This window comes from Lichenostomus cassidix, unplaced genomic scaffold (genome assembly GCF_008360975.1).
Source record: "Lichenostomus cassidix isolate B80296 unplaced genomic scaffold, HeHo_3.0 HiC_scaffold_45, whole genome shotgun sequence".
In the NCBI taxonomy this organism is placed as follows: domain Eukaryota; kingdom Metazoa; phylum Chordata; class Aves; order Passeriformes; family Meliphagidae; genus Lichenostomus; species Lichenostomus cassidix.
The window spans coordinates 255,411-280,901 of NW_028147789.1; the positions used below are offsets into that span (position 1 = coordinate 255,411).

At 53.7% G+C, this 25,491-nt stretch overlaps 2 protein-coding genes, 1 long non-coding RNA gene and 1 other non-coding gene across 4 annotated transcripts; 3 read left to right on the top strand and 1 right to left on the bottom strand.

Moving 5' to 3' along the window:
• Positions 1-231: 231 nt before the first annotated feature.
• Positions 232-1,287, top strand: LOC146420840 (uncharacterized). The gene is made up of 4 exons (XR_014848937.1): positions 232-340; positions 456-491; positions 661-726; positions 1,148-1,287. It is a non-coding gene; the product is annotated as an uncharacterized LOC146420840 (long non-coding RNA).
• An 8,204-nt stretch (positions 1,288-9,491) lies between these two features.
• LOC146420841 (small nucleolar RNA SNORD45) lies at positions 9,492-9,575 on the bottom strand. The gene has a single exon (XR_014848944.1). It is a non-coding gene; the product is annotated as a small nucleolar RNA SNORD45 (small nucleolar RNA).
• Positions 9,554-11,161, top strand: LOC146420842 (uncharacterized). The gene is made up of 2 exons (XM_085047952.1): positions 9,554-10,310; positions 11,022-11,161. The coding sequence occupies exons 1-2, from the start codon at positions 9,554-9,556 to the stop codon at positions 11,159-11,161; spliced, it is 897 nt and encodes a 298-aa protein (XP_084904078.1).
• A 3,750-nt stretch (positions 11,162-14,911) lies between these two features.
• LOC146420843 (medium-chain specific acyl-CoA dehydrogenase, mitochondrial-like) lies at positions 14,912-24,643 on the top strand. Its single transcript, XM_085047946.1, has 12 exons — positions 14,912-15,021; positions 16,611-16,707; positions 17,379-17,476; positions 17,575-17,644; positions 18,904-19,004; positions 19,123-19,203; positions 19,370-19,500; positions 20,593-20,701; positions 21,600-21,740; positions 21,815-21,910; positions 22,275-22,523; positions 23,959-24,643. Exons 1-12 carry the CDS (start codon positions 14,998-15,000, stop codon positions 24,028-24,030), a joined length of 1,269 nt encoding a protein of 422 aa, XP_084904072.1. The 5' UTR covers positions 14,912-14,997; the 3' UTR covers positions 24,031-24,643.
• Positions 24,644-25,491: the final 848 nt, after the last annotated feature.

The window sequence follows — 25,491 nt, forward strand, 5'->3', positions numbered from 1 at the left end:
TTCAACACCCCCAGCCCTGTCCCTTGGGGTCCCCAATTGCCTGTAATTCCCAGTCGTTGGAGCCCTGACATCCAATACATCCCCTCCTTCTTGGAGGCCTGATTTCCCCTCACTCTCCTTGTCTCCATCCCCACCGTGGTCCCTGCAAGAACAGGGATCAGGTGAAACTGGCCCCAGTGGGACAGGTGGGACCAGAATGGATTTTGCCCCTCCAGCTGGGGCAGCCATGGGGCTTGGGGACACCAGTGAGCCTCTGAGCCCCACAAGGTCCAATCCAAACTAAACCTTTACTCTCCTTTCACAGGGAGTCATAGTAGGAGGAGCAGGTGGATGCATTGCGGTAAGTCCTGAAATTGGGGCACCAGTGTGGGAACTGAGGGCCAGTGGAGCCCTCCATCCCTTGCTGGGACTGGGGACACTGCAGTGACCAGAGTCACCTCCCCATCTCTCTACAGGCAAAGAAAGGTTTGCATCGAGTGAAGAGGTCTGAGGTGAGTACCCTGAGCTCTGCTGGGCCCAGAGCCTCCCCTGTCATGGTCACAACCCTCCGGGGCACCCCAGTGCACCCCAGTGTGCCCCAGTACAGCCCAGTGTGCCCCAGTACAGCCCAGTGTCCCCCAGTACAGCCCAGAGTGGCTCTAACCCTGCATTTCTCCCCAGCCCCCCGTGGCTGAGCAGGTGGAACTTCTGCAGGAATGATGCCTGGCTGCCCCTCTGGATGCCCAGGTGAGAAATCTCAGGGGGTCTTCAGCCCCACAAAAGATCCTCGGGGGCCAGGGCGGATCCCTGAGCCCTTTGGGGAGGGCAGAGCTTGGGGATGGCAGAGGGATGTGGAGGGAACTGTCCCTGATTCATGTCCTGGGGTAGCTGGACAGAGCTGTCCCCAAGGCTTTCCTTGCTCTGGGGAGCTCTAGGGATGCCCAATGTCCCTGGGGGAGCAGCGAGGGCTCTGGGAGGTTTTGGGGTATTCCAGGGTGAGGGGCTCTGGGGGTCACATGGATCTCAGGAGCCAAGTCCTGTCCCAGGTATATCCAGGGCTCCAATTCCCTTCTCCTGCCACAGAACCCTGCAGAGAGAGGGGGGGGGACAAGGCCCCTCTCATGTCCCAGTGGACACCAGGGCTCATGATTTGGGCTCTGTCTTTCAGGCCTGGAACTGATGGTGGCACTCGGGTCCTGTCCCCCTTCAGCAGCATGAGGAGATGATCATCCCTGGATAACCCCCCTGATCCCTTGGGAGCCCTGGGAATTTCCCTGGAATAATCAATAAACAGCTTCAGCAAAGCAACTCTGTGTGTCCATGTGTGCATGTTCTCATGTCCATCTGTGTGTTCCATGTCCATGTGTGTTCTGTGTCCTTCTCACACCCCTGGGACTCTCCAGTCCCTCCCTCACCATGAGCACAGCGACAGTTCCCAGGGGTCTCTGCACAGGAGATTCTCTTCCCCCTCGTGTGCCCCGGACATAGCAGGTTGGGACACCTTGGAATGTCCCCCTGGAGCTGGGAGGGACAAGGGGCTCCCGAGTCAGCCTCTGGAACCCCCAGGGTTTGGGGCACAGAGGGAAACAGGTTCTGCCCAGGGCTCTGGGAGCCCCTTCCCCAGGTTGGAGTCAGGGCAGGAGCTGATGATGGACAGGAGCCTGGAGCCCTGGATCCTCTGGTCTATGTGGGAGTGACAGCACTTCTCTGCCCAAGGATCAGCACTCCAGGGCACATGGCTGTTGGCAATGAGAGCATTGAGGTCGCCTAAAGGATCTCTGGCTGTTGAGATCCCTCTGCCTGGATTCAGGGGCAAATAGGACCATGTGCCAAAGTCAGTAATACAGAATCTATTAAACAAGACCTGAGGGAGAAAGGGAGAAGGGAAGGAAGAGAGGGAGAAGGGAGGGAGAGAGCTCAACCAGAAGGTCAGTACCACTCATGGATCCACCAGCGTACTGTTGGTCCTCCTTCCCCCGGAGATTCTTGGTGGTGGGAACTGAGGTCACTCTGAACTTATCCCTATTTATCTGTTTGAGCAAATTAAGGAATTGGTACTTATCGGCTACACAGCCCTCTAATGCCACTGGTTAAACAATTCCCTGGTCTCTGCTGCTGATTAGTCCCAGCTCAGCCTGTCTCTTCTCTTCAGCTGGAGCTTTCTGGGCTCAGTGGCCATGAGTCAGTGGTCGCCATCTGCCCCTCTGGAATTGACCCAGTCAGAGCAGATTCCAGCACAGGTGCTGCATTGGCTTTCCTTGTCCTCCACCAGGGATCCATTCTGCTCTCCCAGCTTTGTTTACCTCCCCCAAGGCCTGAGACAACCCCAGACAATTGTCCCACCTTGATATTGTCCCAGGTTCCCATCTCAGGGACTGAACTTCCCAGCCAAGTTCCAGGTGTCAGTGGAGGCAGATTTGGGGGCCTTTGGTGGTCACAGCTGCACCTGTGCCATAACTCAGTGAGCTTTGTGTGACCAGCGATGTGCACGAGCAGCTGCTTCTTTACACACTTTGCCATGGGGGGAATTTTTGTGGGGATGCATTTCCCAGCATGTGTCAGCCAGATCTCACCTCAGCCAGGCCTGGTCTCAGCGCCTTCCTGTGCTCTGGTCTGCATTTGGCTCATGGCAAAGTCCTCCATGGTGACAGTGTTTGGGAAGAGCAACTGCTGCTCCTTCATCCTGACACCACTGAAGCCTCCCCAGCCCTCTGGTTGTCCCCAAGGCTTTCCCCCAGTGACCCCCTGCTGACCCCCCAGCCCCACTTCGTGCAGCTCCCAGAGCACAGTGTGGTCTTCGAGGGTCTCGACTGAGACATCTTTGAGGCTCTGGTGCCGATGGCGCTGGTGCTGCTGGTCCCCACTGAGATGTGCAATGCCCTCAACACGTGGTGGGGGGTGGCCTTTATTGTCACCATCATCTTCATCACCAGAACCACCCACACCATCACCCTCATCCCTCACAACATCATCATCATCATCATCTTCACCACTCACACCTCCACCATCATCAACCAACACCATCAACCGTGTCACAACACCAACATCACTGTCATCACTGTCATCTTCATCATCATCACCCATCGACATTATCACCATGACACCACTCACACCATCATCATCATCATCATCACCTACCTCGTCTTCATCACTCATGCCATCATCTACACTATGGTGAACTCCATCACCAATATCCTCACCATCCAACACAATCATCACTGTCATCATGACACCAGCAACTCTCACCATCTTTATCGTCTTCATCACCTTTTTCATCCTCATCAACTACACTTCTGTGTTCATCATTCCCACACCATCATCTGCATCATCTACACCTTTGTCTTCATCACCCACACCATCATCCTAACCAGCAACGCCAATTAACACCAACAAACACCATCATCATTACACACCATCAAGACTCTTACAACCAAACCACCCACATCATCATCACCATCTTAATCACCTACACCTTCATCTTCACCAATACCATCATCATCACAGTCAACTCCAATACAACCATCACCATTCAACACAATCAACACCATTGCCATGACACTGACAACACCATCATCACATCATCATCGCTGTCACCATCCATCATCGTCATCCACACCTTTGTCTTCATCAACACCACAGTGAACTCCATCACCCCCATTATCATCACCCAACACCATTGACACCATCACCATCTTCATCACTTAACACCATCATCATCATCATCACCACCATCTTTATCACCCAACTCCATCATCATCACATGACCACCACCATCACCATCACCATCACTACCATCCCCTCCATGATGCCCCCGTTTCCCCTCAATGTGTCCCCCCATGTCCTCCCCCATGGTGACCCATCCCCTCCCCCACCCTCCATCCCCTGTCCATGTCCCACTGTGTGCCCCACCCCCACAGTGACCCCCAGATGTCCCTGATGTACACCCAGCCTCTTGGAAAACCAATCCCTGGCCTGGGGATCACCCACCACCATGTCCCCTGTGTCCTATACCACATGTCCCCCCGTGTCCTCGTGGCACCCCTCATCCCATGGTCCCAACCTGTCAGTGACCCTTAATGCCCCAAATCCTCCCTCCCTGCTCCTCTCACTATCTCCTGGTCATCTCAACCATCTGATCCCTGTTCCCACCACCATCCCCATGTCCCAACTGCCATCTCCAGGTGACGTTGACCATCTCTGTGTCACCTCCACCATCTGCTGTCACCTTCACCATCTCCTCCTGGTTACCACCTCCATCCCCATGTCCCCTCTACCATCTCAATGTCCTCTCCGTGTCCCCAGCTCCATGTCCTGGTCCCACCTTGTCCCTGTCTCCACTGTCATCTCCATGACCCCTCTGCTGTCCCCTCCACCACGGCCTGGTCACCTCGATCTCCTCCCTGTCCTCACACCGTGTCCCTCTGGTCCCCTCTCCCCCTCCCATCTCCACCTTCTCCCCTCAGCCCAACCTTGTCCCACCCCTCGGCCCTGGCCCCGCCCACAGGGACACCCTTGTCACTGTCACCTCCTGTCACCACCACCACCCCCAGCCTTGTTTTCCCGTCAATGCCCAATGTCCCCTATCACAGGCACAGCAGGGACAGCCCTGCCAGTGTCACCACCTGTCACCCCCATGTCTCAGTCACCCCCCGATGCCACTGTAACCCCCACCCCACGTGACACCGAAGGGGAGGGTTAGCTGAATTGGGGGGGACAGGTTGGGGGAATCACCTGATGTCACCTGGAGTCACCTGATCTGACCCAAGTGTCCCCCAACGCCCCCCGTGCCCCCTGGCCTCGCTCATTTATTGTCAATAAAGGAAACTGGCCTTCCCCACCCCAAACCGCCTGGGGATTTTTTGGGGGGTGGGGGACCCCGGGGCAGCCAATCACAGCCCGGGGGCGGGCGCTTGGGCGAGGCGGGCCATGCCCACCCAGGTAAGAATCCCCTCCGACCCCAATTCGGGGCCCAGTCGCCTCCAAGTCGGGACAGGTCAGTCGGGCGCCCCTCCCCCACTAGGGGGTCAGGGGAAGGGGAGGGGGGAGGGGCGGGTGATGTGGCCAATCCGGAGAGGACTTTGGACCCCCTGAGCTGGGGGGAAGGGGCAGGAAGGGGGAGGGGGACCCATATTTGGAGGATGGGACCCACATTTGGGCTGTCCGTGGCGGGGCGGGACCCCCATTTGATCCCCTTCCTGGACTCCCAAATCCACCCCAGGACGCCATTAACCCCCAAAATTGCCCCTGGACCCAAAAATCTTCTCCAGAATCTCCTCAGGACTCCACTATCCCCTCCAGGACCCTCCTGGGACCCCCTCAGCTCCCACCAGGACCCGCCAAAAATCCCCTTCCCAGGACCCAGTAACTCCCCAAACGGCCCCAAGAATCCCTCCCCAAACTCAAAAATCTCCACTATGGTCCCCCAACCCCACCCCCAGGACCTCAACATCTCCTCAAGAACCTTCCTGGGACCCTCAAAAGCCCTCAAGACGCCCCCAAAATACTACTAAGGAGCCCAATAACCCCCCAAACCCCACCAGGACCCACCCCAAAACTCCCACAAGAACCTCCATATCCCCCAAACCCCTCACTTACCAACCCAAATTTTCCCTGCAGCACCCCGATAATCCCCCAAATCCCCTCCGGACCCAAATATCTCCCTGAAAATCCACCCACGGACCCAATATCCTCTCAGGGACCCTCCTCAGACCCCAAGAACCCCTGCAAGACCCCACAATCTCCCCTATGGCCCTCCAACCCCACCCCCAGGACTCCAATATCTCCTCAAGAACCCTCCTGGGACTCTCAAAACCCTTCAAGATGCCTCAAAATCCTTGTAAGGAGCCCGATATCCTCTCAAACCCCACCAGGACCCCTCCCAAAATTCCCGCAAGGACCCCCGTTTCTTCCAAACCCCTCAAAGAACAGCCCAAATTTCCCCTGGAGCACCCCAATAAGCCCCCAAATCCCGTACAGACCCAAATATCTCCCTAAAAATCACCCCGTGGGCCCTGATATCCCATCAAGGACACTCCTAGGTCCCCTGAAACCCCTCAGCATCCCCTGAAAAGCTCCCCAAGGATGCCTGTATCCCCCAAGCCTCCAAAAGACCAACCCAAATCTCCACCTCAGCACCCCAATAAGCCCCCAAATCCCCTCCAGACCCAAATATCTCCCTGAAAATCCCCCCACGGACCCCAATATCCTCTCAGAAACCCTCCTGGGACCCCAAGAACTCCTGCAAGACCCTTCCCCATGACCCCAAATGCCCCCTGGAAGGCCCCCGGTGACGCCACTGTCACTGTGCCCAGGCGGCCCGGGCACAGGGCTGGGCGGGGGTCGTGGGGGGCACCCGAAAAACCACGCCCGGCTTCCGCTTGGCGGAGAAATACGCGCTGGGTGTGGGGGGCGCCGACCCCCACCGGGGAGGTCTGGGGGGACTCCTTCTGCTCAAGGACAATCACCGAGCGCTGGCGGCGGCGGCCGGGGGGCTCGAGCAGGTGCGGACACCGAAATTGGGGGGCGAGGGGGGAAAACCCTTGAACTGGGGGCTTCTGGGTGGGGGGGGACTCCGGAATTTGGGCGGAAATGGTGGCAGGAGCCCTGGATTGTGGGGTGCTGGGCGGGGCAACCCCGAGACCGAGGGGAGCAGGACCCAAGCTGGAGGGGAGAGATGGATGGGGGGACCCTTGAATCGGTGCCTTCTGGGTGGTAGGGGTGCCAACCCCAGTTTTGGGGGTGTTGGGTGGGGGCAACATGGGTGTTGGAGGAAATGGGGGTTTTTGGTGGAGGGGGCTCGATTTTGGGTGATGTCTCAGGGTACCCTGAACTTTGAGCTAGGGTGGTGGGGAACCACCAATATTTCAAGGGGGTGTCAATTTTGGGAAGAACTCTTGGATTCGGCTATTCTGGGGGTTGACTGATGTGGGAGAGCCCCTGGATTGGGGAGGATGGGTGGTAAGAGTCCCAGTTTGGGGGGAAATTGGGGTGGAAGCCCTGAATTGGGGGTGTCCTGTGTTGGGTAAGATGAGCCTGGGGCTTCACACGGCGATTGGGGGTCAAAGGCTCGAGTACAGACCAGGTGCTGGCAGCTGGAGGGGCAGGGCCTGACATTGTCCTGCTGGACAGCCTGGCCCAAACCTGAACCCTAACATCCATCCCAGACCCCCACAACCCACCCTGGGACCCCGAAAACCCACCACAAATCCCCCCTGATATTCCAAAATGCATCCTAGAGATCCCCAAAACCACCCTGGGACTCCCTAGCCCTGGTGAGGGTGACCAGGAAATCCACTGGTGGGGCTTCCCAGTGACCAGGGGCAGCAATGCCTGAGACACCCCACCCTCCCACTGACCCATCCCTGTCCAGGGGACCCCAGATCTCCATCCTGGGGTCCCCAAGGTTCTCCCATCAGCTCCCCCATTGAGGAGCGACCCACCCACCACTCAGGCGATGCCAAAGATGCCAAAACCCACCCTGAAGAGCCCAAAGCTCAACCTGGGTGCCCTCCAACCCCCTGCTCCACCTAAGGGGGAGCCCAAAACCCACCCTGCGGACCCCCCATGCCCCTTATCTCTCTGTACTCCCAAATAAACCCCTTCCCTACATATCCTCCCAAATTTTTAATGGTGTCACGCCCAAAATCCACCATCAAGTGCAAAACCAACTACTTTATAACCAAGAAAATGGGGGTCACGGTCACAGACCCATTGACCCCATACTCCAAACCAGTGTCATTTGTGGTTGGGACCAGGATTGGCCTTTTGCAGGCACACCCAGCTCCTCCCCGAGAAACTGGAATGCAAAATAAGAAATACCTTGGTTTGGGGTAGAAACTTGGTACCCAGGGAATGAGCCTTCAGGCAGGACATGAGTTCCTAGGTACCAACCCCTAGTCTGTGGATCCCAAACTCCAGTCTGAGGGGCTCAAAACCCAGGATCTCGAGTGTCCAGGACAGGACAGGGGAGACATCAGCTTTCCTGGCCCATCCCTGGAGAAGACAAAGCTGAAATTCCAGGGCTGCATGCTGAAAGTCAAGGAGGAGCAGCTGGCAAGGGACAGGGAGGTGCTGCAGGAGGCCTGGCAGGAGCTGAGGCTGCAGGGGGAGAAGGAGCCATGCGGCTCATGTGGCAGCAGGAGGAGGAGATTCCAAGTCTGAGCAAGGGCAGTGAAGCAGCTGCACTGCAATTCCCAGCGGTGAGCAGAGCTGAGGCTCCACATCCTTTGCAAAACCTAATCCTGTCCCAGGAGAGAGAGAACAGGAGCCCAAAGGAGCTCTGGCCCTGATCCCCCTCCAGCTGCTCTCCACAGCAGTGATCCCATGGGATGGCCATTGTCAGATCCCATGGACTGGGATGCGTAAAAGAGCAGCTCCACCTGCTTCCTGCATCCCCCATACCTGAGGCACTGGTGCCAGGGCCAGGCTTCCCCATGGAATGTCCAACTGTTTCCTGCCTGGAAGGGTTCTGCTGGCCTCTTGGTACCATCACTCCTTCCTGAGACATCTCCCAGCTTTCTGGCCACAATCCCCTGTTCCCCATTTCTCCCTGGGGACACCTTCCCCAAGGACCCTCTGCTTTCCCTGCCTCCCAGCATATGCCAGGGCACCCAGGACCCCTTAGGGTGTGGGTGCAGTGCACATGAAACACAAGCAACAAAAATCAGGCAGGGCCAACTGCAAGAGAGAGCTTCCCAGGGGTGCAGGATGGATCCAAGAGCTCCCAGCATCAGTGGGATGTGAGCCATCCCACAGCTTGTCCCTGGAGCAAAAGCTGTCCCCAGTTCTGCCCCGGGGACTCAGCCAGCAGCTCCCAAGGACTGAGTGACACCTTGCACTGTGCAGTCCCAGCTCCCCAGGACTGAGTGACACCCTGTGCTGTGCATTCCCAACTCCTTGTAAATGGGTGCTGCAGACTCCAAGCTCCCCAGGAAGCTCTGGACAGGGTTTATGGGGAAGCCCTTTCTCTTTTGTCACAGGGTGCAGGAGGAACGCCCCAGCTTTCCAAATGCCTGAGAGGAGCCTGGGAGCAGATGGTTCCAACCCCAGCCCCAGACAGGATCAGGCCTTGTGTCTAGATCCCAGCTCTGGGCTGGCCAGAACGTCCCGGGCTCTACTGGAGACCTGCAAGAAGCACAAAACATTCCTGGTTTAGGGCCAGGATTGACCAGAGGTTCCAGTTCCCTCCCGCACACTCCCACCCGCACTCGCACCAGCCCAGCTGCACACGTGGAAGCTGCACAGCTCTGCCAGCACACGGGGGCTCAGGGACACCCCGAGTCAACATTCCCACATGCACCTGGCCACCAACTCCCAAACCAAGCAATTCGGGCCAGCTGAGAGCCCCTCCTGGGCACAGCAGCCACCACTCAGCCCACAGCTGCACCTGCCCACGCGGCAATGGGGCACATCCCAACCTGGGCCCTCTCTCCTCAAGCTGGCTCCGAGTTTGGGACGGCAACTTGATGCCACGACTGGGAAAAGCTCCACTGCCCGACGGATCGGCAGCTTCCCGGGCCTCAGAGTAATTCTAGAGCTAAAGCGGTGAGAGACATCAGCTCCGCTCAGATAATACATGCCAGCGCTCATCCCGGGCCCGGGAAGTGCCTCCTCCGGCCCGGCCCGGCCCGGCCCGGCGCTGCCGGCCAAGAGCCGCTGCTCCCAGCCGAGCGCGGGACGCTCCCTCCGCCTGCAGCGGTGCCCCGGCAGCGCAGCCCTTGGATCGGCGCAGCTGCAGCGCCGCTGGCCGCAAGGGAAACCTCCCCAGCAGCCGCTGCCCCGCCACGGCCCTTCCCGCGGCCCCGCCTCGGCGCCGCCGCCATCGGCCTGCCCATCCTCCCGCCGCCGCCTCGCCCGGCCCGGCCGCTCCGCTCTGAGCCGCGCCGTTCCGGCAGCGCCGCGCTCGGGGCAGGGCTGCGGCACCGCGCCCTTGGAGCGGCCCTTCCACAGCCCCGCCACCGGCACCTGCGGCGGCTCTGCCGGGGGGCTCCGTGCCCGGGGGGCTCCGTGCCCGCCGCTCCCGTCGCTCCCGCCCACGGCCCCTGCCAGCAACGAGACGCCCCGCGATCCCCCGGGACCCCACCTGCCCCCGGCCCGTCCCGCACCACGCGGCCGCTCCTGCCCGCCGTTCCGCCGCAAGGGACATCCGGCCGCGGCGGGCGGGAGGAGCTGCCGCCGGGATCCGCCCACATCCGCCTCCAACCGCTTCCATCCCCATCCCATCTCGCTTCCCTTCCCCTTCGTCTCCATCGATGGCGGGGCAGCAGCTTCGGCACCCCCGGCACGGGCACGGGGTGGGGGCAGTGCCCGCTGGGTCCATGCCCAAGCACTCGGTGAGATGTTTCATTTTAATCCTTTTCTCTCAGGCCCGTGCTGAGGATCCCCTTTGAGCAGGGAGCCTTTTCCATGTGCCTCTCTCACCTGGCCGTGGTCTTCCTATTCCTCAGCACTGCTGTCTCCAAACCATCGGGAAACACTTTTTAACACTCTAATGCCTATATTAAAAGCAGGCGTAGCTTTATTTCGGCGCTGGCATCAGACACCCCCAGCTATCTCACATACCAGTCAGTATCTATGTGACTAATACAGATCCATCCCATTTCCCAGACTCACACGGATTTGCTAAACGTTCCCACAAATTCACGTACATATTTAATCACTTGTCAGAACTCATTTACATCAGAGTAAAGGGTCTCTCAAGGCTTTCTGATGGTTGTTTGTGGAACATCCCATTCCTCAAATTATCCATTTGTGGTCATGAGCCTCCTAAACCCAGTTTGTTCCCTTTGAACGCGTCCCAGCTCTGTGATGTGGCCAAGACACTCCTTTTTTCCCAGCATCACTCAGACCTACAGTCTGTATTCTCATGGCTCAGGTACCACTTGCACACGGATATGGCTGAATCCAGGACTGAGCACTGTCTGGGAAAGTTAAAGGAATTCAGAGGACTAAACACTGTTACTTTGAAAGATTTTCCCAAGGTTTGTTAAAGATTGTCCCAACTCTGCCGTTTTTCTCCCTTAAGCCCCACTCCATATCCTCAGCATCCCTGGATCTTGATCAGCTCCGTGCCTTGTGGTGCCTCCAGCCTGAGGAACAACGAAGTCAAGGACACCTGGAAGAAGCTGATCTGCTCCTTGGTCTCTCCAGAGGAATAACCCTCTGTGTCTCCTTCTGTCAGTAAAATTAATCCACAAACACCAGAGGTTTATGTCCAAAAAAGAGACAGAGCAGTCCTGTAGCTTTATTCATTAATAAAGGGAGAGGTCATGGGGCAATTTCCCCTGGGGTCTCTCAAGTTGCTAGAAGACACAGCCTCCTTTTTATCCTAATTTCTCGTCTACATTTACCTCTTTCTTTTTCTATTGGCTGAGATACTCGAGAAGTACAGACTTCCCGAATCGCCTAATACAGATACCCTTCTAAAGTACATTCCCCCCCCCGCCTTTTGTTTTCTTTGTATCTCTGTTTTTTTCTCTAAGTCCAGGGCTTGGGTGAGCAACAGTCTGTGTCAATTAGTGGAATTCCTATGGAATTTATGGTTCCTCCCTTTGCGTTTTTCACCTATCAGTATCTGGCTTCATCTATCAGCAGACCCACGGTGTTTGTAGAGACACATCCACCTCACTCTTTTAACTTCCAAGACATTTCCAGTCCAAATCCAGAGTCTCCTCTGCTGTGGGTGCTGTACCTGTGATGATATTCCTGTTAGTTTGGGAATGTCTGCAGCTGCTCTGACTTCCCAGAGTCTGGAACCTGCCCAACCTCCAGCCCCCAGGATAGCTGAGCCCTGAGGCAGTGCCAGGGGATATGTGCTGGTCAGTTTGAGATGGGAATGTGCTCCAGGTAGTGCCAGGGGAGATGTGCTGGTCAGTCCGAGGTGGGGCTGTGTTCTGGGCAGTGTGGGGGTGGGGATGTGCTGGCTCATGGTCTGAGTCTGTTCCAGTTGAGCGCCCAGTGGGCAGGGAACCACAGCTGAACCCCATGCCCTGCTGCCCTGCACATGTGGGCACTAACACCATCCTCTGCAGCCACTTTCCACCCTCTGCCTCAAAAGCCATGGAGAAGGAGTCAGTGAGAGCAGAGGGGATCTTGCATTTTCCGTCCCTGCCAATGGGCATCTCCAAGCCCGTTCTCGTGGCTGGGAAGATGACGACCACACTGGTATGAACATGCCCAGCACCAGCTCAGTCACAGCCAAAGCCACTTCCAGTGGCCTCTTCAGGGTCCACTGGAGGCTGGGATATGTCTGGGGAACTTTGGCCAGTCTGAGCACATGCCTCAGCCTGAAGATTTTCTAGGGAGGGAGAGAGAGATGGGCCACTGCTGTGGCTGAGCTCCTGGTGAGAGAGCCACTGTCATGTGCAGGAGGATCCAGAGGAGGACTCTGCTCACATCCATGTGGGCAGGATGTTTCCAGCTGTGCAGGAACTAGGGGATCCAAGGGCCTGTGGCTTGGACAGGTGGTGCAGGCTCAGGGGGGCCCAGTTATGGCTTTGGGAAGGACCCAAGGAACCCTTAGTCCAGTACAGAGGGGACAGAGGACTGACAAAGACAGTAGGGGCACGATGTGCATTAAGGCAAAGGGAGGTAAATTTGGAGAGGAAAAATGATGGTCAGTCTCTACATGGGGACTGCTCTGGGGTCATTGGGTCACAGCCCATCACAGTGTCCCCTCCAGGAATCACTGCTGCCACCTCTGAGCCACCTCTGTGCCACCTCAACCACTTCCAAGAGAAGGAGCAGACACTGCAGAGAGCCATTCCCTATGGAATGCTATGCCTGGGCTGTTTTCTTCTCTGTGGATGCCGGGAGAAGAGTATCAGTATCCCATTGTGGGGTCGGGGAGCAAAAACACTGAGAAACTGCTCAGCAAAGCCAGGACTAAGCACAGGTGAGCAGGGGAGATGATCCTGCCCCACAGGAGCTGGGTCCAGGTACCCAGGTGGAGGTGAGGGAGCTGCAGAGTGGGTGTCTGGAGCCGACAGCATATCCAGCCCAGTATGGCTGCAGCCTCTCCCTCAGCATGTTCAACCTGCTGTGGTGAGCAGATGTATCAGAGCCACATGGACACACAGACCCACAGATGCAGGCACAGGACAGACAGATACACACCTGCCACCAGCAAGGCAGTCACCCACAGCTCCCCTGCACAGGACCTCCATCCCACACCAAGTGTCTACCCCATGACCACAATCTCCTATCCCACACCCCGTGGTTGTGATCAGAACACACCGTAGATGTGATCCCTGATCCTGGGAACAGCATCCATCCTGAGACTGTGATCCCTTATCCACACTAGAACCAGTGCCCATCCCAAGAGTGAGATTTCTTATTGCAGGACGAGCATTGACCCTGTCAGTGTGATCCCTTATCCACACTGGGACCTGCATTCACACTTCCAGCCACATTAATGCCTTCTGCACCCAGACTGTCTTGAAATCCCACTGTATCAGCTCATACCTGGGTCACAAATCTTGAGAGCTTGTTCCTTACAGAAGGGTTATTGATACTGACCTTGAAGGCACCTGGAAATATCATCTCAATTCTGCCCATGTTGTCCTGAAATCCCTCCCTGCAGCAGGAGCACCCTGGGTGGGGGGGTCCTCACAGGTGTTCAGGTACCTGAAGCAGCTGCAGCTGTTTGTGACCCAGGAGAGCAGATATTACCTGTGCCATTACCTTTTCATAGGGATACAGAAGCCCCCAACCTGCCTCTGTGGTTCTGGGGAGCATGATCCTGTTTAGTGAACTCCAGTGAACTCCATGCTGCTCATCAGAAAACCCACCTGAACCTTTCTCTTAAATGTGATGGAGAAATGTCTCTGCATCCCGGGGCTGTTGTGATGATGAATCACTTGAGGAGCATTGAGGTGTGCAGGAACTGTACAAATAAAGGATAAATAATCCATGGACAGAAGTTGGGCTGCCCAGGAATTGAACTCCCTGCTGCAGTCAGGAATGTGACCTGTGGAGCACAACCTGTGGTGCTGGAGAGGGGGTGTTTAACAGCCTCAAACTCACACATCCTGTGGGCTTGAAACTGGAGTTCAAATAGGAAGAGCACATGAAAATGTTCATTAAACATTGGACTGACATAAAGTTACAAATTAACTTTTACTTAACTACAAGGAGAAAGTCACAGAATATTCAAATAACTAAGGTTGGAAAAGACCTCCAAGATCAGTGAGTCCAGCCTTTGACCAAACACCTTACTGGCACTCAACCAGAGCACTGAGTGCCATGTCCAGTCAACCCATGAACACCTCCAGGGATGGGGATTCCACCACCCCCCTGGACAGCCCCTTCCAAGGCCTGACAACCCTTTCCATGAAGGAATTCTTCCTGATGTCCAACCTAAAACTCCCCTGGCACAGCCTGAGGCCGTTTCCCCTTGTTCTGTCCCTTGTTCTCTGGGAACAGAGCCCAGCTCCCACCTGGCTACAGCCTCCCGCCAGGGACTTGTAGAGAGGAAGGAAGTTCCCCCCTGAGCCTCCTTTTCTCCAGGCTGAGCCCCCCGCCCTGCTCCCTCAGCCACTCCTGGTGCTCCAGCCCCTTCCCCAGCTCCATTCCCATGTCTGGACGTGCATTCCACCGATACCGCAGTGAAAATCCAGCCGCGGTCGGAGCAAAGCCTGTGTGAGACCACGATCAGCTTCTTTTAACCTGCTTGTTTAACCCGAGAAGTGTCTGCCCAAGGCAGGGACCCGGGCCCGTTCCTGCCCGGGCAGTAACCCAAACTCTCGGTGAGAAACCCGCGAGCGAGACCCAAACCCACCGCGGGGGAAATGTCACACGGCAAAAGGCTGTTCCCAGGGAAATCAAAGCAGCCGATTCTCTGTCATCCCGACTAAACGGGGCAGAGGAAGGTGAGGGACGCGGAGGAGACCCCGGACCGCTCTGTTAGGGGCACACCGCCTTGCTGGGAGGGTGGCCACAGGGCTGTTCTGGAGGGGGTGCGCGACCGCCCCACTCTGCTCCGCCTCCCCCGCGCCCGACAGTGCTGGAGCGATCGCCGCGATGTCCGCGCTCAGCGCCAGCCGGGTGAGCGGGGCACGGGGGGCACAGGGGGACACGGGGGGACACGGGGGGACACGGGGGGAATAAGAGCAGGACGGACGGGGCCGGGGTCGTGCTGGGGCGGCTCTGCCAGCATCGACCCCGGAGGTCCCGAATCAGGGTCGGTGCGGGCTTGCCCTCCCGCTCCTCTCCGTTCCTCCCCCGGGGCTCGGTGTCCGCTGCTCCCCCGAGGGTCGGTGCCCATCCCGTTGGGAATTGGGAATATTCCTTATATCGGCATCTATCGGTCCCCCCCCCGAGAACTGCGTCGGCACTTCCAGTTCTCCCCGTCATTCCTGAATTAGGGGAAAGGTGAAGGCTGCCGGCTCTGGCGTATTCATCCAGTGTCCCTCCCATGCCCCTCCAGTGTCCCCCGGTGGGACGCGGCCACCTGCCCCAAGTGTCACAGTGACAGCGGAGGCAGCGGGGGGGACTGTGCCCGAGGGCAGGGGATCCCATGGATGATATTCCTGGCACTGGGATTGGGGGTTGAGTAGGGGCAGAGCAGCTGGAAGGCACAAAGAGCTGGGTCTGAGAACGGAGAGGGAAGCAAGGCTGATGGAGTGGGCAGGGGCTTGCCCAAATCCTTACACAGAATCCCAGACTGGTTAGGGTGGGAAGGGACCTAAGAGACCATCCAGTCCCACTCCACTGCAACTTGGAGCAACTAGACCAGGCTGCTCCAAGTCCTATCCCACCTGGCTGGGAACACTCCCAGCGATGGGGCACCCTCACTGCTCCAGCGACTCAACTCTGTGTGAGAACTTTGGTCCCTTGTCACTCTGTGCTCTCCCCTGCCCAACCCTCACATGCAGCTGTCCAAGGGTTTTGATGTGTCCAGACTCACCTCAATGACTCAAATGCCCTCGACCTCACCCAGCCCTGGAGCAGGAGAACCACGAGACTGAACATCTCCAACACAAACTTGGCAGCTCTTTTGCGGGGGATGTCACCTTCAGCCTTGTTGGGAATTCTGGGCTTTTCCTAGCTTTGTCTAAACCTTTTGGTGGAGATGCTGTGTAGGAGTGGATCATCCTTAAGAAAAAAACCAGCCAAACCAAACAAAAGCCCAGACAAATAAATACCCCATGATTGCAATACCTCGTCTTTTTTTCTACTGCATCTTTTTGTCAGTTATACCTCAAACAAGGTCAAAAACACTTGGGAGGGTTGTTTCCTGGTGTTGTTTTGTTTTCCTTCCTCACCTGTGGCAGCAGTTTGGTAAGAAAGCTCAAAGCAAGAAGGGAAAACCTGGGTGAGAAAGGACAGTTTTGCAACACTTGTCTTGTGAAAACCCCACAGATAAAATTTTACCCTGTGGACACCCCCAAGCTGTGCACACACACTGACTCAGCAGCTCAGCATTCCATGCTTGATCCCACCTCGCCCCACAGTTCACTTTTTGGCTTTACAGGTATTTTCAGTATTCTGTGACAATACCTTTTTTCCCTGTGTGCCACCTGTCACAGCTTGTGTCCTTTGTTGTGCTGTGGGGCTGCACTGGTACCTTTAGGACAGGTCCCTCGTTCCGGTCTGGGATATTCCCTCATTCTCAAGGCCCTTTTCTGCTGCAGCTCCTCCGGACCCTGGCTTGGCCTGGATGGAGGTCACACTCCAGCAAACCTGCCCAAAATGTCCCCCTGAGCAAACCTGGGAACGGGTTCAGCTTTGGTGAGTGCGGCAGGGCTGGGAAGGGAGAGAACAGGGAGGGACAAATGGCAGTGCAGGGGGGAAAAAGCAAACATAGGACCAAAATAAACAGACCAAAAAACTCCACCCCAAACTTCAACAAAACAACCGGCCAAAAAACACAAACAACAGCATCACAGTTCAGGAGGAATTTCCAAGACAGGTGTTTATTTGGAATAGATTTCTATTCTTTTTATAAAAACTATTTAAAAACCAAAAGCCTTTTTCTCTCCAGCTCAGGACAGCCAGGGCAGGGGGTGATATTTCAGAGACTTTCTTCTTTTTTGTAACTGTCTTGAGCTTTTTTTATTGCCCAAATAGCCTCAGCATTGAGCGATGATCCCCCATTGCCTTTTAAACCATTAAAATAACCATGAGCATCACCAGGGGAACATGGTGGGTCTAGGAATGTGACACAGAAATTCCTCCATACCTGGGCTATTACAGCAAATTCTCTGGGGCAGCAGCAGGTGCTTGACAGATGTTTTTGGTGAAAATATTTTTTTATCTGGCACTTTCTGCTCCATTTCCAGTAGTTTTAGAATAATTTTGTAAGTAATGGTGTTGTGGGCATTGCTCAGAGCTCAGGGGTCTTCAGATGAAAGGAGTAAGTTGAGCTTCTTTATGTCTTTTTTGCCTTATTCTTTCAATAGAACTGACGGATGAACAGAAAGAATTCCAAGCCACTGCCCGGAAATTCGCTCTGGAGGAGATTATTCCTGTCGCTGCACAGTATGACAGGACTGGGGAGGTAAATCCACCCCACAGGACGGAAAAACCAGATTTTTCTCTTAACCTTAAATTTGAAATGTTACCTGTGATAATCAACCGTGATTTTATCTGTTTCAGTATCCTGTGCCTCTCATCAAACGGGCCTGGGAGCTTGGGCTGATGAATTCCCACATCCCAGAGAGCTGCGGTGAGTGTGATCCCTTTTAATCCCTAAAATAAACAAAGAAAAGGCCTTGGAGGAGACTGAGGTGTGAAATTATGGATTATATATAAAATTACCTGTTGCACACTGGAGCAATCCCAAAGCAATCTGTGGGCAGGTTGGCACACATGGGTGTGATGAGGCTCGATGGGATCAGGCGAGGAATTAGATCCTGATGTAGTAATTTATGGCTGGATTTTCTCCCATGATCCCCATTCAGGAGTTCAAGGGTTTACTTTGATCCTGGCTCAGGCTGGAGGGATTTAAGGGCTCATTCCTGAGGATCAGTTACCAGTTTAGCCGAGGTGCAGCAGGTGCACAACCATGGATAAAAATGTTACATTTCAGATTCCATGTTTTACTTGAAAGTGGAATGGAGAAGTGTCCAGAGCAGGCCCTGTTGGGTCTTTTTGACTGATTTGGTGGATCTGGTATCAAAAATTGAGTTTCTGCAGCAGAGCCTGAGAGTCACAGAAAGGTTTGACTCAAGAGGGGCCTTTAAAGGTCTCCTTGTCCCACCCCCAGCAGAGAGATCGAGGGGCCAGGGAGGTGGAAGATACTAGAAATTCAGGAATGAGTTTGAAAAACCATCAGGTTTCTTAGTGGGAAATCATCAGCACAGTCTGGCTGGATATCTATAAATAGTCTGGAAAAGGAGGTACTGGTGAGACTGACGGTGGGTGTGGAAAATTTGAGGCTGGTGTGAAGAGCTGTGAGAGGGGATGAAACCGAGTGTTCAAATGAAGTCCAAAATGGGAAAAGAGATGGACACAGGAAAGGGAAGAAGGGATTCAAACTTCCCGGGTAAAATGGTGTCTGCTGTACTAATCCCTGCCTCTGGAAAAAGGGATTTGAGGGTTATAATTGATAGTTTTGGGAGACATCAGAGCCCATGCAGCCCTTTCTGCCCCCCAGGAGCTCCCCAGGGAATGCTCAGATGTAAAGCAGTGACAGATCCTGGTGGCACCTTCTGGCCATTTTGTGCCACTTGTCCCATCTTGAGCACAAAATTAACCCCCCTGAGAGTGGTGAAATGGGATTTTTAAATCATCTGATTGCAATGAAAAGAATGAAATATAATAACAAAAATATCAATCTGGCAGCACACTATTTCCCGAGGTGTTCCCAAGGGAGAACATCTGATGGAACATGGTGCCCATGGGGGACATTTGAGATAATAAGTGCTTGTAAATCATATAGTCTGCAACTGAGACTCCCCTGAGTCCCCTCTTATACCCCCACAGGTGGGCTTGGGCTGGGCACCTTCGAGGCATGTCTGATCACAGAGGAGCTGGCGTATGGATGCACTGGGGTGCAGACGGCCATCGAGGCCAATTCCCTGGGGGTGAGTCCTGCACCTATCTGGAACTGGGGCTGGGGCCCTCAAACTGCACTCTGGGTCCTCCAAACTGGGCTCTGGGCCCTTAAGGAGATGGGTTAATACTCTGAACATTACCTTCCAGCAAATGCCTGTGATCATCGCTGGCAATGAGCAGCAGCAGAAAAAATACTTGGGCAGAATGACAGAGGAGCCCCTGATGTGTGTAAGTGTGATCAGGGAATCCCATTAACAAGTACTTAATTAATGACAGAGGAGCCTCTGATATTTGTGCGACCAGATGTCGGTCATTGCCCACAATTCCACAATAATTTTGTGGTTTCCCAAACCCAGAATATATATTCCTCGGGATTTGGGGGTTGTTCCTCCAGGCTTACTGTGTGACGGAGCCGGGTGCAGGCTCAGATGTGGCCGGGATCAGAACCCGAGCGGAGCGGAAAGGGGATGAGTACATCATCAACGGGCAGAAGATGTGGATCACCAACGGCGGGAAGGCCAACTGGTGCGTTCCCTTCGTGGCCATACTGGTCTGTGCTGGTTTCTTTAAGGGCCCATCCCAAACCTGAGTGTTCCAATGTGTCACCAGCTCATCGGGAAGAGGCACCAGCAGCCCCAGCGCTGCGGGTGCCCAAAGAGAGAACAGGCTAATGACATCACATCTCGATGTCGTCACAGCTCCGCTCAGAATGCCGCCCATTTGGGCTGAAACCAGACACAATTCCCTCCGCCTTCCCTTGGGGCAGGGAGTTACTCAGGGTTAACTCCAAAACGCTCAGGTTACCGTGCCCTGACCTGGCTCCCAGACAGGGATCAGCTGCTTCTGACTCAGCCGGGAATGCCTCCCACTCACAGGGAAAACAGAAAAACTCTGGGATTTAATTGTCTCAAGGTAATACATTTCCAAGGAGTCCCAGAGCCAGGACTGTGCTGCAGGGTCGAGGGAGGGCAGCACAGACCCTTCCTTGGGGCTTACACTCTCCCCACCCCACCACATAAGCTCTTCTCAGTTCAAGAGAAAAGACTTTATACATTTACCTATGAAAGTTGGAATTTCTCACTGTTTAATTTCTTGTCCGAGACAGAACTATCACAAAGACTCTACCAGCATGTTCCTGACTCCCCGAAATGGGATTTAGAGCAATTGCTGACACAAAAACCTCATTTACAAATGATACTGGGAAGAGTAAAATGGAAGTATTTGCAATCGAGAAGAAAAGGCTTTGCACTGCTGCATTCCCTGTACAATAATCCTTACAGATGTGCTGGGAATTGGTTTATTTTGGGCTATTTGGGAGGCTGAGTGGAATATTGAGACTTAGGACACATGGAAAAAGTGGAGGTTTTGCAGGTTTACCTGAGGGAATTTCATTAAACCTTGACTTTGTGGGAAGAGATGCCCAGAAAACACTGACATGCCTTGCACTCCTTCCCCCTCATTTGGGGTTTTTTTTTTTGAAGGGCCAATTAAAAAGGGTTGTTACCTTATCACTCAATTTCCTGTGTGATACAAATACGGACAAAACCACTCAGGATTTTTGCCATGAATTGCTTGATTGTTGGGGATGAGCTGAGCCCCCATCTCTGTCCTCCCCAGGTACTTCCTGCTCGCCCGCACCGATCCTGACCCCCGGGCTCCGGCCAGCAAAGCCTTCACGGGATTCATCGTGGAGGCTGACAGCCCTGGGATCCAGATTGGCAGGAAGGTGATCATCAGGAATTATCGCTCCTTCCTCGACCAAGAACATGACAAATTGCCATGCAAGGGAAATGGATGAACCTTGTCAGGGCTCATAGGCAGGGACACTGGAATTCTCACAATGCCCAGAAACTGTTCCTAAGACACGTTTAATAATTATATTTACATATGTATAGAAAAATTATATATGCATATTAGATAGAAGATATAATTATATAATTATATCTTGTATATTATATATAATTAGATATAATAACAATAGAACTATAATTGTATGAATTCAGATAAATAATTACTCAGAAGGGCCTAAAGCAGATAACTTTGCACAGCTGCAAAAGAACCTTTGAGAACATGGAATTGCCAAGAGCCAATTGATGTGCAGGGGGAGCGAAGGTGTTGGCAGAACTTTCCCCAAAACCACCCAGTTTGCTGCAATTTCAACTGTTCAGGCCCATGTAAGGCACCATGGAGGCCCTGGTTTTCTGTCTCTTTAGAACGTGAAAACCTGATTTGTTGATGAATTTGTCTTTTGGCAGCACAGCTGGGTCTCGCAGCTGCTGCAAGTGGGTTCTTGACTGTTTCCTCTCCCATGTGAGAGGACAGAATTGAATTATACATAGAATTGAATCCTCCAGAGGATAAATTGAACCAGAAAAAGCCAAAGGAGGGATTCCAGTCCCAGAATTTATCTCCCCCATGGAGGCAGTGACCTACTCAGGTGTGACCGGTCAAGGGCTCACTGGGCTGGGGAGGCCAAACCAGTATGTCTTGTCTCCCTGGTGGGTTTCAGCTAAAACTGAGGTGGTTTTTAAGTAAAAAAAGCTTCCTTTATTCTTTGAGTGAACTAAAGGATGGAATCAGTTGTACCTGGGAAGATCTGATTCAGTGGCGCTTCCCTTTTCCAGGAGCTGAACATGGGCCAGCGCTGCTCGGACACACGTGGGATCGTCTTTGAGGACGTGCGAGTCCCAAAGGAGAACGTGCTGATCGCGGAGGGTGCTGGCTTCAAGATCGCCATGGGCGCCTTTGATAAGACCAGGCCCCCGGTGAGTGCCAGGAATGGGCTGTTCACAAAACTAACAGGAATTTCCACAGCTCATCCCACACTCTCCCCACCCAGGTGGCAGCGGGGGCTGTGGGGCTGGCAAGGCGAGCACTTGACGAGGCCACAAGGTACGCGCTGGAGAGGAAAACCTTCGGGAAACCCATTGTGGAGGTGCGTCCAAGAGATTTAGAGTTACACGTGGGAAAGTCTGATCCAACACTGATCCCAATTCCATAGAACTCTTTGAGAACAACTTCCCAAGTGCTTTGAATTTGCAAGTTAAGAAATGAAGATAAAATGATATATTAGGGAAGATTTATTCCCAGAAAGTCCTGGCTGTGGTGAAGTCCCCGTCCTGGTGGCACTTGAGCACACAATTTAGTGATGACCATGGCAGTGCCAGGGCAAGGCTTGGCCTTAATGATCTTAATGGTCTTGTCCAACCCCAGCAATTACATGATCCCAAGCAGAAGGCTCCTTCCCCTGGGGTGTCACATTCCTCAGAGGCTCACCTGGTGGATCTCTGCTCTCCCAGCACCAGGCTGTGGGGTTCCTGCTGGCAGAGATGGCCATGAAGGTGGAGCTGGCCCGGCTGGGGTACCAGCGCGCAGCCTGGGAGGTGGACGCCGGCCGCCGCAACACCTTCTACGCCTCCATCGCCAAGGCCTTCGCCGGGGATGTCGCCAACCAGGTGGCCACCGATGCCGTGCAGATCTTTGGGGGCAATGGCTTCAACACAGAATATCCCGTGGAGAAGCTCATGAGGGATGCCAAAATCTATCAGGTGAGTGGGACAGAATGAGGGGTCTCCATGGCAATGCGGGTGTTCAATCAAAGTAATTAATTGCTGATTAATTGCAATCAGGATGGACACAGGCTAAAAAGATTTGGAGGCTGAAAGGCATTAAATCAGAGAAGTTCTCAAATTATCACTTGCTGGGTAGGTGCTTCAGCTGAGATGCCACCAGCACTGAGGCCCATGGATTAATGAATTAGCACTCATTATCATGTGCTAATTAGCATGTGCTAATTAGCATGTGCTGCAGGAACAGCAATGGGGCACAGCAGACAGTGATTCACTTCTTCAAATATTTATTTATTGGTTTCTTTTTCAAAAGAACAAAACACAGTGATGTTTCCTCATTTTCAGCCCACAGACACCCCTAATCCCCAGTGCTTTTTCTGCAGTGTAATTGCCAAGAAATTATTCCATGCCAGAATTCCTCTGTTGGTTCCATTTTGTTATTCTTCAGGAATGATTTAATTTCATTAGGAAACCCAGCGACCTTCACCTTTTCCCTCTTTCCAACATTAACCATGACTGGCTGGAACTGATCCAAACAGGTCTCAGGGAACACATGTGAGCACTGGCTTGTTACCAAGTGACCACAGCTGCTGCGATTCCAGGCGGCTAACATTCCTTTTACAGCTGACTTTAAAATTCCAACTGTTCTCACAAACCAGGAATTTTTCCCTCTCCAAGGACAGAAAGCAGATGTTTGGAATTGAAAAGTTCTCAGTCTTGATTTCAGTCCTGCCAGGGAAGAACTGAACAAGCTATGAGACTTTGTCAGAATTGGGCTCTCTTCCTGTTCTGTTTTTTTTTTTTCCACCAAGATCCTAGTAATCCAATTCTCTATCACACTGCTCCATTGTCAATGCACGGCCAAACAGGCTGAGGTTTTGAAATTGTTCATATTTTTCTGATTTAGTATGAAATTTTGGGTGTTTTTCCTCTTCCACTTCAGCCCTGAAGGAACTTGGGAAAGGGGTGGGCCTCACAGTTCCAGCAGCTTTATTTGGAGAAGCTTTGTGCAGTTTGGGGAATATTAGCCTGATTTTGTGACAGCAAAGAAAGTGGATTTGCAGGTGTGGGAGTGATTTGCCAAAGCAACTTTGGGCAGAATTGGGAGCTGAAATGCTTAAATCCCCAAATTCTGCTGTCCTGGAGCCACCCTGGGCTGTACCTGGCAGAACCCTGGATCCCTCCTGTGCTGAGCGCACACAGGTGTTTGGATACCTGGGGGATTCCTGGATCCCTCCTGCACTGGACACGTACCTGTATGTGCTTATTGCCTGTTATGGGTCATTGTCACACTAATTTTTCCCAGTTTTCCCTCTTCCCACCCCCTGGCTTGCTGCTGGGAGGGGTCACAGGCAGACTCTGGTCAGACATCTTTCCCAGCTCGCGGCTCATCTGGCTCTGGTTTTCTCTGCAGATTTACGAGGGCACAGCACAGATCCAGCGGGTGATCATCGCCCGTGAGCACCTGAGCAGGTACAAGGCCTGAGGGATACGGCGGCTCCGGGACAGGTGTTCCAGGGAAAGGGATTGTGCTGCATTTCTCCATTAGAAAAACAGGGGAAAAACCATTTTCCATCAAACTCCTGTTCTTGTGCCTGATCCAGCACAGGCTCTCTCACAGGGACCCCATCCATGCCCTGAGCCCATCCCACTGACTGATCACCCCAAACATCCCTAAATCCCACAGGAATCATATCGCTCTTCCCAAATCTCCCTTTGGCTTTCATCAGCAAAGGAGACAAAACCCTTCCCCAGCAAATCTGGATGAGCAAAGAGTGAACCAAATTCTCATTTTTTTAAATTTCTTTTTGCCAGTGAAAGCAAAAATTCAGCATGCCTCTGGGGTTGGATTTGGGGTGTTTCTGTGTTTTTAATGGCACCGATCCACTCCCTTTGTTTATCCCTGATGCTTGGGTGATGGCAACTGGATCAATCTCAGGGAACCTAAAAAACCTGACTTTTCCTCCTGCGGAAGGGCCCAGCTGGCTCTGACACTGGAGCTCCAGAGCCCAGATTCCCAAGATCCATAGGAAATGCTGTGGGCTTATCACATTTCAAGAGCCAGATCTAAAGAAAAACTAAAGTGAAATGAAAACTAATGTTTCTCGTGCCTTGAGCCAGAATTCCTTGTTATGGGTGAGTGATAATGATGGTGTGTGAGAGGGGCTGCATGTGTCCTGGGAGGAAAGGACTGGGATGGGGCAATGGGAATGTGAATTACCTGATCCTGTGGAAAAGTGTGCAGGAAATGGGCTGGGTTTGGGCACTGCAGCGTGCGCTGAGCTGGGCCTCGCCCTGATGCCCTGATACGGGCCAGGAACAAGCCTTGTGTAGCACAGGGGATTTCCCTGGAAAAGGGCCTTTCTGGAGTTGCTGCCACATCCCAATAGAAGCTGTTGGTGCTTGTGGGGTGAGGGCGGCTGATCCTGCACCCCTTGCACGCTCTGCTGGGATCCGCTGCCGTGTGCCAGTACCAGCATGGGATGAGCTTGCAGGTGGGACTGATACGGGCTGTGAATGGGAAGGTGAGGATGGAATGGGGATGGAAGTGGATGGGGACTGTGCAGAAAAGCCACACTATGAAAAGGCAGTGTCCACAAAGGAGACAGAGGAGTCCTGCAACTTTGTTCGAATAGAGGGAGAGTCCACTGGGGCATACACCTGTGAAAAATGAGGTTCACTCTCTTGTTAGGATTTAAAAGTTTAATAAAAGACAATAGGGGACAGATATAAAGCAAATGTACAGCGCTGGGTGCTTGGCATTCAGCTAGAAAGCACATTTGGTATGGACAGAGACACCCTTTACATACCCTTCAGCCTAATGCATATTCATAAACAATTATGCATATTCAAACTTTTTCCCAAACTAGTTTGCATTCCAGGAACTGCTTAGCCTAACTCCTTTTTGGCTATGCCTCCTCGGAGCTGGAACAGTCCTCTTTAATTG

Bases quoted from the DNA above. Each gene is read 5' to 3' on its own strand.
- LOC146420842 (XM_085047952.1), top strand. From the start codon at position 9,554: ATGCCAGCGCTCATCCCGGGCCCGGGAAGTGCCTCCTCCGGCCCGGCC. The intron at 10,311-11,021 runs GTGAGATGTTTC...CCATATCCTCAG, and splicing joins GGTCCATGCCCAAGCACTCG to CATCCCTGGATCTTGATCAG.
- LOC146420843 (XM_085047946.1), top strand. From the start codon at position 14,998: ATGTCCGCGCTCAGCGCCAGCCGG. The intron at 20,702-21,599 runs GTGATCATCAGG...TCCCTTTTCCAG, and splicing joins GGATCCAGATTGGCAGGAAG to GAGCTGAACATGGGCCAGCG. The intron at 22,524-23,958 runs GTGAGTGGGACA...TTTTCTCTGCAG, and splicing joins GGGATGCCAAAATCTATCAG to ATTTACGAGGGCACAGCACA.